The sequence below is a fragment of the Dipodomys ordii genome, unplaced genomic scaffold, assembly GCF_000151885.1.
Source record: "Dipodomys ordii isolate 6190 unplaced genomic scaffold, Dord_2.0 Scaffold217, whole genome shotgun sequence".
In the NCBI taxonomy this organism is placed as follows: Eukaryota; Metazoa; Chordata; class Mammalia; order Rodentia; family Heteromyidae; genus Dipodomys; species Dipodomys ordii.
This window is the reverse complement of record NW_012267433.1, coordinates 552,453-564,650: the sequence shown is the minus strand read 5'-3', so window position 1 is coordinate 564,650 and position 12,198 is coordinate 552,453. Positions and strand designations below refer to the sequence as shown.

Below are 12,198 nucleotides of genomic sequence, written 5' to 3'. Positions count from 1 at the left end.
GGCCACCAAGCTGGCGTTCGAGGGCAGCGTCAGAAACCCCACCTGACGCCGACCTTCCCCTCGTGTCGGAGGTACACCGTCGAGATGGGTTAATTCAACACCTGCAGCTCCGCCGTAGGGTGTTCTCGGCTTCTGTGTGCGCCGGAGATACTTACTCCGGGGCTTGGAGTAAGGGATTTCCCAGACCCAATGGCAAAAAGTGAGATTCTAGCCGGGCACCGGTGGCTCACATCTGTAATCTTAGTACTCGGGAGACTGAGATCCGAGGATCGTGGGTTCAAAGCCAGCCTGGGTAGAAAAGTACTCATCGCCAATAAACTATTCAGAAAAGAAGTGGTGTTGAGGCTCAAGCGGTAGAATGCTAGCCTTGAGCTCAAAGAGGCTCAGAGGACAGTGCCCAGGCCTTGCGTTCAACCCCCAGGACCGGCAAAGAGAGCGAGAGCCGAGAGCCAGAGAATGATTTGTACCCTCACTCCCTCTTTAGCCTCCAAGGAAATATTTTTCTTTTCTTTTTTGTTTTTTTTGGGGGGGTCCGGTCGTGGGGCCTGAACTCTGGGCCTGGGTGCTTTTCCTCGGCTCTTCAGCTCAAGGCTAGCACTCTACTACTTGAGCCACAGCGCCACTTCTGGCTTTTTTCTGCTTATGTGGTGCTGAGGAATTGAACCCAGGGCTTCATGCATGCAAGGCGAGCACTCTACCACTGAGCCATCTTTCCAGCGGAAATATTTTTCTTAAGCCATGAAATGAGTGGTATTTGAGTTGCACAGGAAGAAAACTTGTACAAAGTGATAAATGAGGGGCTGGGAAGGTGGCTCAGTGGTAGAGTGCTTGCCTAGCATGCATGAAGCCCTGGGTTCGATTCCTCAGTACCACATACACGGAAAAGCTGGAAATGGTGTTGTGGCCAAGTAGTAGAGTGCTAGCCTTGAGCAACAGAAGCTCAGGGACAGCGCCCAGGCCCTGAATTCCAGCCCCAGGACTGGCCAAAAAAAAAAAAAAAAAAGTGATACATGAGCAACCTCTGGTTATGCTTCCCTAGGTCCCTAGAATGAAGTCCATTTTCTTCCTATGCTTGAGGAAAAGGAGATAGGCCCAGCTAGATCCAGTGCACATGTTGTATGAAGTTCTCTGAGTTTGGTGCTGCCATCTTTTCCTTCTAGTCTGTTTCTGTTCAAGGCAGACTACCACTAAGCCTGGGAGGAGGGTGTGGGGGGGGGGATGATTCCTTCTAAACTAACCAGGGCAGTCTGGCCTTAGGCCAGTATGATGCAGTTACTCTCACTTTTACTGTCCCTACTCCTGTCATTCTATTCCGGATATAGGAGGCATACACGGAGTATCTGAGGAGTATCCACTACATCTCCCAGGTGTTACTGGAGGAAGTAGAGACAACTAAAGGTGGGCTCTGAGACTCGCTGCTCTTCTTATAAGGTCAAATGTTGGACACGATGGCCCTTGTTGGGTCCCAGGCCTGGGGATCTCCTTGAACTTTCTAGCTTGATAGAAAAGGTGTGAAGTGGGGGGCTGGGAAGGTGGCTCAGTGGTAGAGTGCTTGCCTTGCATGCCTGAGGCCCTGGGTTCAATTCCTTAGCACCACAGTCAAAAAGAAAAAAGCTGGAAATGTCGCTGTGGCTCAAGTGGTAGAGTGCTAGCCTTGAGCTGAAGAGCTGAGGGGCAGTGCCTAGGCCCAGAGTTCAGGCCCCATGACCGGACCCCAAAAAAAAAAAATCTTCAGGGCTGAGCCCTGTGAACAGAAAAAGTATGAAGTGTTAGCTTTGAGTGACTGGGTAGGGCAATACAATGGCTCAAGGCTGGGAGGACTGAGTTACACAAGGATGGGTGTGTTCCCTGCGGAGGGACCTGCAAAAGCCCCGGAAAGGAAGCTGGGATGACTGGGCTCTACTCCTTGGGTGGAGCTAGTGTTGTTCCAATGAGGAGGGAAACGCTTGGAGGATTTGTGCTCCGTAGGTGTGGCCATCATGGAGAAACTGGTGAGGACCCAGGCTGAGCAACCTAGCATGCAGCCAGTCAGACTTGCTGGGCATTGATGTGAAGCTTCGGGAGGCAGGGCTGCTCTGGGCAGAGCAGGAGCTGGAGCGGATTGTGTAAGGAGAAGAACAGTGACTTCCGCTGTGACCTGGTTAAACCTGAGGAGCAAGCAGCCCCCTGGATTAGGAGACTAGCTAGTGGTCACCCCGCTCCACAGGGCAAATGAGGTCAGCTGAACCCTAGCCCTCTAGGATGCAGACATTGGAACAGGGGCCTGCAGGAGGGCCCCTGAGGAAAGGTGACGTCTCAGAGGACAGAGAAACCTGAGTAGCCTGCCATCTTTGGCAGGGTGAGGATGGGTAAGGAGTTCAGAGGCTGGCTGAAACAGATATGGAATGAAGAGGAGGTAGAGTCTATAGGGGGGTGTCTGTAATGAGAGGACAAAAGCCTGGTGCCAGGGCCAACAGGGCCCAGGGTGTAAGCGGCATCTACCAGAAAAAGCCGTCCCATGGAGGGCAGGAACAACACAGGTGCTCTAGGTAGAGGGGCTTGCTGATACCATTGCAGAAAGGTAGATGTTTGACATAGCATGACCACTCCCAAAGATGCTACAGCTACAGACAGGTCCTGAGAGGGGTGCAGGCCCCTGCTGTTTGGGCACAACAAGGCACAAGGGTCAGAGTAATGCTGAGTTGGCCAACCACAGGCCTGAGCGCATGGGTGGTCCTGAGCCCACGGCCACTGACCAGAGACGAGTGCAAGGGGCCTGCCCAGCTTTCCACCCACAGCAAGGATCTGACTCTTGGTAAGTCTGACTGTAACCAGTCCTCTTGTCCCTTCTTCAGAGGTGGGGGAAGCCGTGCTTCCTGACACACCAAAGATGCTGAAGCTGGCCGAACAGTGTCTGGAGAGGGCCCAGTCAACAGCCACCAAACTCGGTGGGTTCTCCCCAGCACCGCAGTGGCATCTGCTTTGTGAGTCAGGGAACAGCCTGCTGACCCCTGGCTGCATGTGGTTTGTAGGGAAAATGCGCTTGAAGCCAGCCACGCCCGTGGCTCCTCCAGCCCCTTTGCCTACCAGCCGCCACCGCCGGGTGTGTTCAGATGAAGGAGGGAAGCTTTCTCCTTTCCTGCCGCCAGAGATCTTCCAGAAGATGCAGGTGGCAGAGTCACAAACCTCTAAGAAGTAAGATGGGCAAAGTGGGAGATGCTTTGAGCCTGGGCTTGGGTGTGGAGGTGAAGCAGAATGCTTGGTTACAGTGGGTTCCAGGGTGGAAGCAAGTGCAGATCCTCTGAGGAAGAAAGTGCATTCCTCTCTCTTTGAATTAATCGCACACAATCAGAGCCAAACCGGAAAGGAAACAAGAAATGAGGAAATGGTAACAGAAACAGACAAAGTCTCTATCTAGCTAAACACAGACTAAACAACTTGTGTTTAGAAATGACATTCTGAAAATACCTGAACAAGAAAGTATAAAGTTGCTGGGTTCTGGTGGCTCACACCTGTAATCCTAGCTACTCAAGAGCCCCCTGTGATCTGAGGATCTGTTTGAAACCAGCCAGGCAGACAGATCTTTGAGGCTTGTATCTCCAGTTAACTAGCAAAAAGCCAAAACTGAAGGTGCAGCTCAAGTGGTAGGTTGCCAGCCTTGAGTTGAAAAAAGCTAAGCACGAGCAGAGAGGGGAGGGGAAGGGAGAGTCAATGAAATGAAACAACACAGTGATGAAGGTATTTCTAAAAACTAGTTGAGAATAAAAATAAATTATATTGTCTGGTGGAATTCTGCACAGACAATAAAAATGAGTGAATAGGCCAGAATTATCACTGGCATATGCCTTTAATTCCAATGTAAATTTGAGACCAGGCTTGCCTGTTTTATTAGACTCTAAAAATAAGAGAGAGAGAGAATATAAAACAGTAAAGCAGACATAGATGAAAAAGAATAAACTGGTGTAAAGGTCAACAGATATCCAGGAAGCATGACAGAAACAAGCCTAAAAGCAAGAAAATGAGAGTACCTGACAGTGTTTCTCGGAGTTCCAAATTGAAGAAAGGCTTTATTTGGAAACAACATTTTTCATTCCTTTTTTTTTTTTTGGTCGGTCGTGGGGCCTGAACTCTGGGCCTGGGCGCTGTCCCTCAGCTCTTCTGCTCAAGGCAAGCGCTCTACCTCTTGAGCCACAGTGCCACTTCCAGTTTTCTGGTGGTTTATTAGAGATAAGAGTCTCACGGACTTTCCTACCCGGGCTGGCTTTGAACCGCGATCCTCAGATCTCAGCCTCCTAAGTAGCTAAGATTACAGATGTGAGCTATCGGTACCAATGAAAACAATAGTTTTCTAGAACTAACAAAAGATAACTTAAACTTCAGGATGGACTCTCCTTTCTTGGTCTTGCTTTTTCCCACCTCATTCTCTCGATGACCCCTGACGCAGTAGAGGGATGGCGTTATACCTTGCCAACTGAAAACATTTCACTTGAGAATTTGTGGGTTGCAGACAGATCTCACTGTTGACTTACGCAGAGCTCCGTGTTGTTGCAACAGATATATAGTTGATTCTCATAAAAGTCCAGATGACCAGCTTCTCTTGAATCTTGAGTCCTGAACATGTCAAGGCCCATATTTCAGCTGATTAGAAAGGACAGGTACTGTGAGATCACCCAGACAACTCCTTCCCATTCTTTCCTTCTGGTCTGAAAGATAAGGTGATCTTTTCCTGACCTGAAAGGGAAGTTTTCAGAGCACTCCTGGGCTCCTGGGGTGTGGATGGCAGCTTGTCACTATTATCAGGGAGCTGACACCGCTGGAAGAAGCCTCACTGCAGAACCAGAAGCTGAAGGCCACATACGAGGCTAGGATGGCCCGTCTGGATCCCCGCCAAGCTACGCAGAAGACTGCGCTGGTAAGTGGCACTCAAGGTGCATTTGGCACTAGTTGGGGGGAAAAAAAGGTCCAGGGTAGATTAAAGGTGGGCTTCCTTCTTCCTTCTCCTCCTAGACCCTGTCTCTTCAGCGGCAGATGATGGAGAATCTGGTGATCGCCAAAGCCCGGGAGGAAACAGCATCCTTGAGCAGAGATCAGAGCTGGGCTTGGAGAAAGTGGGTAGAGGGAGAGGAGAGCTGTATGTGAGGTCAGATGTGGAACAGAGCATCTTCCCAGCTCTGGGGAGGAAGACGCTGTTGCCTCCCTGGCCTCTGCACAAACTGCCCTCCAACCTCCCAGCACCACGCAGCTCCTCTCACCCTTCAGGTTGCCTGAGATTTGCCTCTCAGTCACATTCCTGGGAAGAGCCCCTCCCTGAGTTGGTTTCTGTCCTTCTGCCTTGCCCACTGCTGGGCTGTATCTTTAGAGTTTCACCAGCCTGGGGACCCCGACTCGTAGGGCACAGAGGGAGTGTGGCACTTCAGAGGGGTGGGGAGAGGCAGGTCCGCTCAGGTCAGACCGTGCCGGCCCTTGACTCTGCCATCTCAGCTCCAGCGGAAGATGGAGGAGCGCCGCCTTCGGCTCCAGGAGGCTGCCAACAGGTGCCTGTCTGCCGGCCTCGCCCCGCAGGCCGTGCTGGGGGCCTGCGGGCTCTGTGTCCACAGGCCCGGCGCCCGGGCCTCAGCGTGTCTGTGTTCCTCCCCAGGCGGTTCTGCAGTCAGGTTGCTCTGACTCCAGAGGAGCGGGAACAGCGCGCCCTCTACGCAGCTATACTGGAGTACGAGCAGGACCATGTGAGTACTGGCAGGGCCAGGGTCACCTGAGGCTTCAGGAATTTGGTCTGCCCCACAACCCAAGGAGGACCCCAGCACGACCCCGGCAGGGGTGAGGGTATCCATGGTGGGGGACCTACTTTGCTTTCCTCCAAGGCCCCCTGTCCTGCAGGACTGGCCAAGGCAGTGGCGAGCCAAGCTCAAGAGGAGCCCAGGGGACCTGTCGCTGGTGACCAGCCTGGTCTCCCACCTGCTCAGGTACACTGGGCCCCACAGACCCCATGCCCCAACCGTGAGATTCTGGAGGATACAGACAGAAGATTATTTAGGAAGGGGAGGGAGGAAAGTGTTGGAGACCCCAGCTCTCAGGAACAGCAGGCCTCCGGCAAGGAGGTCATATGGTGCCTGTGCCACTGGCGGCTGGGCTGGCAGCTCCAAGGGCCAATGGCGGACGGCTTTTACTTGGCTTCATTTACCTTCCTGAGCTGAGGCAAGTGACACTTGGGATACCCACTAACAGGAAACTGTGGGAGCCACTTCTCTCAAACCTTTCCAAGTGGGCGGCTTGACAGACAGGTAGATGTCACAGACAGGGCCAAAGGCTCAGAAGGCTGAGGCCAATATCAGGTACTGGGGACTGGTTTCTCAGCCCTGGGACCACAACCAGTAGGTGACAGCCCTGCCCGATGCTGATGGCGCCTAGGGCCAGAGTAGTGGGCGGGCAGCGGGGCACGCCCTCCTGTGTGGCCTCTTCAAGGTCTTTGCTGCACTTGCTCCTCTCCTTGCAGTCTTCCCGACCACCCAATCTCACAGCTCCTAAAGAAGCTCCAGTGTGCGGTGTATGGTGCTCTGTACTCCATTGTGAGCCAGACTGCCATCAGTGCTGCATCTGCTCCAGGCTGCTGCTCCTTGCCCCCAGACACCAACAGACTGCTGGCTCCCGGAAGCCGGCGGCTCCGGTCCTCCCAGAGTCTTTACTGCATGCTGTCCCCACCAGAGCCCAGCACAGCCCCAAAGCCACAGGATGGACCCCCTGCTCCCCCCTCCACTCCCCAGCTTCACCCTGGTCCCCTGGAGAGAGGGGTAGACAGTAGCAGGCCTCCCTCACCCCTGGTGGACACCTCGCCATGCCTGCCAGACAAGGACAGCTCCTTTGAGGACCTGGAACGGTTTCTGGCTACATCTGAGAGGTGGGGCCGGAGCCCCGGGAGCCACCCTGAGCCACAGACCCCAGGAGCAAAGAGGGAACCCGTGCTGGAACGCCTGAAGAGCACCGTGAAGGACATTCACAATGCCATTGGTGAGCCACAGCGCCGGGACTGGCCAGCAGTGCCGCTTGCCACGCCCCGCCCTCTCCGCAGAGCAGGCCTGGGCCCGTCCTAGCCCCTCAGACAGTGGGCGGGTGTGAGCCGGTTGAGACTTGTGGAGGGGCCAGACAGAGTGTCCTCCCCATGGCTCTGCCACACACAGGCTGGTCTTGGGCTTGGAGCGTCTGGAGACTGCAGGCGAGGGGCCTGTCTAGACATCCCCAGCTCTGCTTTTGGCAGACAGGCTGCTCTCCCTGACCCTTCTGGCCTTCGAAAGCCTGAACACAGCTGCCTCCAAGGACCGCTGCCTGGCCTGCATTGAAGAACCCTTCTTCTCCCCGCTGTGGCCCATGCTGCTTGCCCTCTACAGGTATAGCCCTGCCCAAAGGACCTTCCTGCAGCCTAATGTCTCTAGCACAGTCCCTCAAGGGCCTCCAACATTCTTAAGTACCATCTGCTCTCCTCTGCGTTCCCGAGGCATTTCCATCCAAAAGTGTTTCTAGTTGATGGGTGGGCCTTGCCCACTTCCTAAGTTTGGGGTCTGGGGCAGATGGCGCTCCCCATGACAGAGCTCCGGGGACCGCCCGTGTCTGGATGGCTAAGCCTGGCCTCTCTCCACCCCAGGAGTGTGCACTACGCACAGGAGGCTGCCCTGAGCAGGAGCATGGAGCTCTACAGGAACGCACCCCCTACCACCCTTGGCATCCCCACCAAGCTCCTCCCCCAGGACTCTGAGGCCAGGGGGGGCAGCACCTACCCCTACTGCACTGCAGCCCAGGAGCTGGGCCTGCTGGTCCTGGAGAGCTGCCCCCAGAAGAAGCTGGAGTGCATCGGTGCGGGAGGTTTGAGAGTCTGGGTCAGATGCGACAGACCCCCATCCTAGCGCCTGGCCTGGGGCCTGTACCCTCCGCTCGGAGCCTCAGTCCCTTTTCCAGTAGATCCCATAAGGGGAAGTTGCCAGCTGTTACCATCCATGCATACCAGGAGGTGGGTGGCAGGGCCAGGAAGGGCAGAGCTGTCCCAGCCCCTGAGCGGGAAGCAGCAGCACGGGCTCCCCGCATACGGGCCCCCTTGGGTCTCCATGTCCCTCCTGGGTCCTCCTGTTGAATCTCCAGACCCCTGAAGCCACATTTCTGTGCCACAGTACGGACCCTGCGGGTCATCTGCATCTGTGCAGAAGACTACTGCCGCACCCAGGAGGCCAGGCCAGAGGCGGGACTCCAGCCCCACGCGGCTGCCATGTGAGTCCCGGGAGGGCGGGTGGGAGGCCACCAGCACGTGTGTCCTGCTCTCAGAGGCCCGAGGAGCATCCCCAGAGCCGCCCTCCCAGCACCACCATTCGCTGTCCCCACATTCACACATCCCAGAGGGCAGGCCCAGGCTTTTTCAGGGTCCCTGGCCAATATGGTGGTAAACAGGGCTGCTCTTCCCCGAAGGACACGGTTGGACTCCCAGGATATTAGAGACGGCCGAGGAGGTGCAGACTCCAGGGTCCCCCACTATCTGCACTGACATCCCAGCACTGGGGAGGGGGGCCGGGGGGTCCTGAGTCCACCAGCCTGGGCTTCGGGATGCCTGGTCCTACCTTGAGCACCTCTGAGACTCAGCTCTGGCCCAGAGCTGATAACCCTCAGCCCTTGCATAAGCTCTGTCTCCTGCCACGCAGCCTCAGGGACACGGTTAACCCTGAGGCTGCCATCACAGCTAAGGGGCTGTGATCTTGCCCTCCACCCCCACAAGGAGAAATCAGAGCTGAGCAAATTCAGGAGCTCCTAACAAGGAGAAAGCAGATGCTTCCTGCCCACTCCAGGTCATGATATTAGTCCTCCCACTGGAAGGACTCCACCAAGCCGGCCTGGCACCCCTGGCCCTTTGATTCATTTTAGAACTCCTAGACAAAGTGTTTACAAGGCTCAGCCTTGACCATGTCAGCCCCCTGTGAAGCCAGGGAGGCCACATACATCCCGGTGGTTCGCAGGATCCTGAGCAGGTAGAGTGGGCGGTGCAGCCTTGGGGGCCTCTGGGGAGGGGTCAGACCCAAGCCGCAGCCTAGATTCCTCCTTGCAGGACGCATGTGCCCTCCCTAGTGCAGTCAGACCCCTTCTGAGTGGGGTTGGGTCCCAGTGCAGCTATAATCAACCCCTGGTTTCAGCTTTCTTCTGCCCCCTGGCTCCTGAAAGTCTGGAAAGGTGAAAAGGACTGCAGTGTGTCCAGTCTTCACTTAGAGACTGTCACCGTGGCCAGGAGGTATTCTGTACTACTGGTGGATCAGGAGTATAGGGACTGCAGCCCACCAAGCCAAGACTAACCCCAGGGAGCAGAGCCAGAGCCTCTCCCAACCTTTGTGTCTTTGCCCAGCAGTGGTGCTGATGACCTGCTACCAATCCTGTCCTTTGTGGTGCTAAGGAGCGGCCTACCCCAGCTGGTGTCAGAGTGTGCAGCCCTGGAGGAATTCACCCATGAGGGGTAGGAGTTCAGACCAGTGGCGTGGGGGGCATGTGCTGGGAGCAGGGGCTCTGTTTCCACAGGGGGACCTCGCCCCAAATTTAAGTCATGCAGTAACAGGCCCTGAGGGCCACGGTAAGCTTGCAGGCCAGGCCACTCTGGCAACATGGATGGGTCCACCTGAGCATGGCACCCACACCTGTGCTGCTCACAACCCCTGCTGAGGACCGTAGAGCGGAGCTGAGGGCTCCCCTGAGTAATGTGCTCTGGCCAGCTCAGTACCCAGGTCCTTCTCCCGAGGAGCAGGGGCTGCCCTCCACAGTGCTGCGTCCCGCCAGGCGACACGTGCCCCTCTGCCACTTCCATGCAGGTACCTGATTGGAGAGGAGGGCTACTGCCTGACTTCACTGCAGAGTGCCCTGAGCTACGTGGAGCTGCTGGCCCAGGGGGGCCTGGGCAGGTAGTGGAGTCCAGAACCCAAAGGCGCCAGGGACTCCTGAGGACTACCTGTTCCGCACAGCTGGCACTGGGACACTACGGGGAAGTTAGCCCTGGCTCCCTTCCTAACCCGAGGCCTGGGGCCACCCTGGGCGCCTCCCAACAGCACAGGACTGAGCTTCCAGTGCCCGCTGTGCTCTGTCCCCTCAGAAGGGAAGCCGCAGCTGCTGCTCCCCAGGAGCTGCACACTCTTGACAGAGCCTCCTGCAGGGAGTTGGGGTTCGCGTGGGCATGGCTGTGCATCTGTGCTGAGAAGGAGCCAGGAGCCTGACCAAAAGCAGGGGCAGCAAGTCTTTGAGGCTTGTGAGAGTTAAGAGTGAGAATGTCCAGGAGGGTCATGGTGAGGCTGTGCTGTTGGCCTGGTGGTGACTGCCCTGCTTCTCTGCTCACTTCGGCTTCATGTCCAGGGCTCAGAGCTCTGTTCCCTCCCTGGTTGTGGACTCTGCCACCTTGACAGAGGGGTGTGAGCCACAGCTGAATGGTGGCCAGTGTTGATGGCTGTGCAGCCTCTCCTGGGTCAGGGCAAGCCCAAGGTCCAGCACCTGACTGTTACTTACGCATTGTACAACCAACCCAGGACAGAAGAAAGATTATGTTCTGTCTGAATTGTGTGGCTCATTCAGTCTCACCCACTGGCCAGGCAGGAGCCTGGATGCCCGTATCACGGCATGACTACCCTTTGTGACCCGCAGAGACCACTAGGAACAGGTACTGAGAAGCCAAAGCACCTCCTGGAGGGTTGCTGGCCAGGCGGATGTGGGCTTCCCCCTCTAGGAAGCACAGCTCTGCCGGGCATTATGGGAGCCCAGGACTAGAGGTCACATACCTGCAGTCCCGAGCCCAGGTGTTCTCAGGCAGGAGTGTCCGGAAATTTCCATCTCACCTGTCATCCAGCACTGGAACAGAGAGGCTGGCTCCCATCTGCCCCGCACCATGCTAATGTTGCTAATGTCCTAATGAAGCACACACTTGCCACACAACCGACTTTGGCTCCTCTGCTGATTCCAGTTTATATAGTTCATTGTGCTTGAAGCACTGTGTCCTCACTCCCTCGGCCTGGATATGAACACCACAAGTACTCTGGGAATTCAAAATTAACACCCTTGGGATTAGAGGTGTGACAGAGTCCCAGCTGGAAGTGAAAAAGCCAAGCAAGAGTGTGTGAGGCCCTGAATTCCAGCCCCAGTGCTAGCATTACAAAGAAATGGCTGGATGTGGCTCAGTGGCGGAGTGCTTGCCTAGCAATGCATGAAGCCCTGGGTTCAATTCCTCAGTCCATGCACAGAAAAAATGGGAAGTGGTGCTGTGGCTCAAGTGGTAGAGTGCTAGCCTTGAGCAAAAGTAGCTCAGGGACAGTGCCCAGGCCCTGAGTTTAAGCCCCAGGACTGGCAAAAAAAAAAGCGTAGGAGGGGCTCCAAATTGCAAACACAATAAAGAAATGCAAGTTAAAAAGAGAACCGTCATACCTGTCAGAATGTAATTGGGAAAGTTTTAGGATGCTCTGCATTAGATAAGTATGGATGGACACACTGACAAAAAGTCTGGCTCCATGTTGAGACTAGGGTCTATGAAAGGACGTGTGAGGACTTGTGGCTGCTCAAACGCAAAGGCACCCCTGCTGTGTTTGCCCGGCTTGGACTCCAACACTGCTCTTTCTGGAGCTGTCACCTGAGCCACCCCAGCTCATGGCGGGCTTGGGGTGCTGTCCCCCACCTTCCCCAGGACGGGCTTGGGGGCTGTGTCCCCCACCTGCCCCAGGGCGGGCTTGGGGGGCTGTGTCCCCCACCTTCCCAGGGTGGGCTTGGGGGGCCGTGTCCCCCACCTGCCCCAGGGCGGGCTTGGGGGGCCGTGTCCCCCACCTGCCCCAGGGTGGGCTTGGGGGGCCGTGTCCCCCACCTTCCCCAGGGCGGGCTTGGGGGGCCGTGTCCCCCACCTTCCCAGGGCGGGCTTGGGGGGCCGTGTCCCCCACCTTCCCCAGGACGGGCTTGGGGGCCGTGTCCCCCACCTGCCCCAGGGCGGGCTTGGGGGGCCGTGTCCCCCACCTTCCCCAGGGCGGGCTTGGGGGGCCGTGTCCCCCACCTTCCCAGGGCGGGCTTGGAGGGCCGTGTCCCCCACCTTCCCAGGGCGGGCTTGGGGGGCCGTGTCCCCCACCTTCCCCAGGACGGGCTTGGGGGCCGTGTCCCCCACCTTCCCCAGGGCGGGCTTGGGGGGCCGTGTCCCCCACCTTCCCCAGGGCGGGCTTGGGGGGCCGTGTCCCCCACCTT

At 56.6% G+C, this 12,198-nt stretch overlaps 1 protein-coding gene across 1 annotated transcript in view; it reads left to right on the top strand.

Annotated features, from left to right (window-relative positions):
- The window catches only part of Vps9d1 (VPS9 domain containing 1), an 11,844-nt gene extending 1,772 nt beyond the window's left edge, over positions 1-10,072 (top strand). The window contains exons 3-16 of the mRNA XM_013035660.1: positions 1,323-1,398; positions 2,835-2,927; positions 3,012-3,174; positions 4,780-4,891; positions 4,987-5,049; positions 5,461-5,513; positions 5,618-5,705; positions 5,857-5,942; positions 6,473-6,984; positions 7,232-7,361; positions 7,616-7,824; positions 8,136-8,232; positions 9,353-9,457; positions 9,807-10,072. Coding sequence (XP_012891114.1) covers positions 1,323-1,398; positions 2,835-2,927; positions 3,012-3,174; positions 4,780-4,891; positions 4,987-5,049; positions 5,461-5,513; positions 5,618-5,705; positions 5,857-5,942; positions 6,473-6,984; positions 7,232-7,361; positions 7,616-7,824; positions 8,136-8,232; positions 9,353-9,457; positions 9,807-9,900 — 1,881 coding nt within the window. The 3' untranslated portion in view covers positions 9,901-10,072. The remainder of the gene's footprint in view (positions 1-1,322; positions 1,399-2,834; positions 2,928-3,011; positions 3,175-4,779; positions 4,892-4,986; positions 5,050-5,460; positions 5,514-5,617; positions 5,706-5,856; positions 5,943-6,472; positions 6,985-7,231; positions 7,362-7,615; positions 7,825-8,135; positions 8,233-9,352; positions 9,458-9,806) is intronic.
- The last annotated feature ends 2,126 nt before the right edge of the window (positions 10,073-12,198 follow it).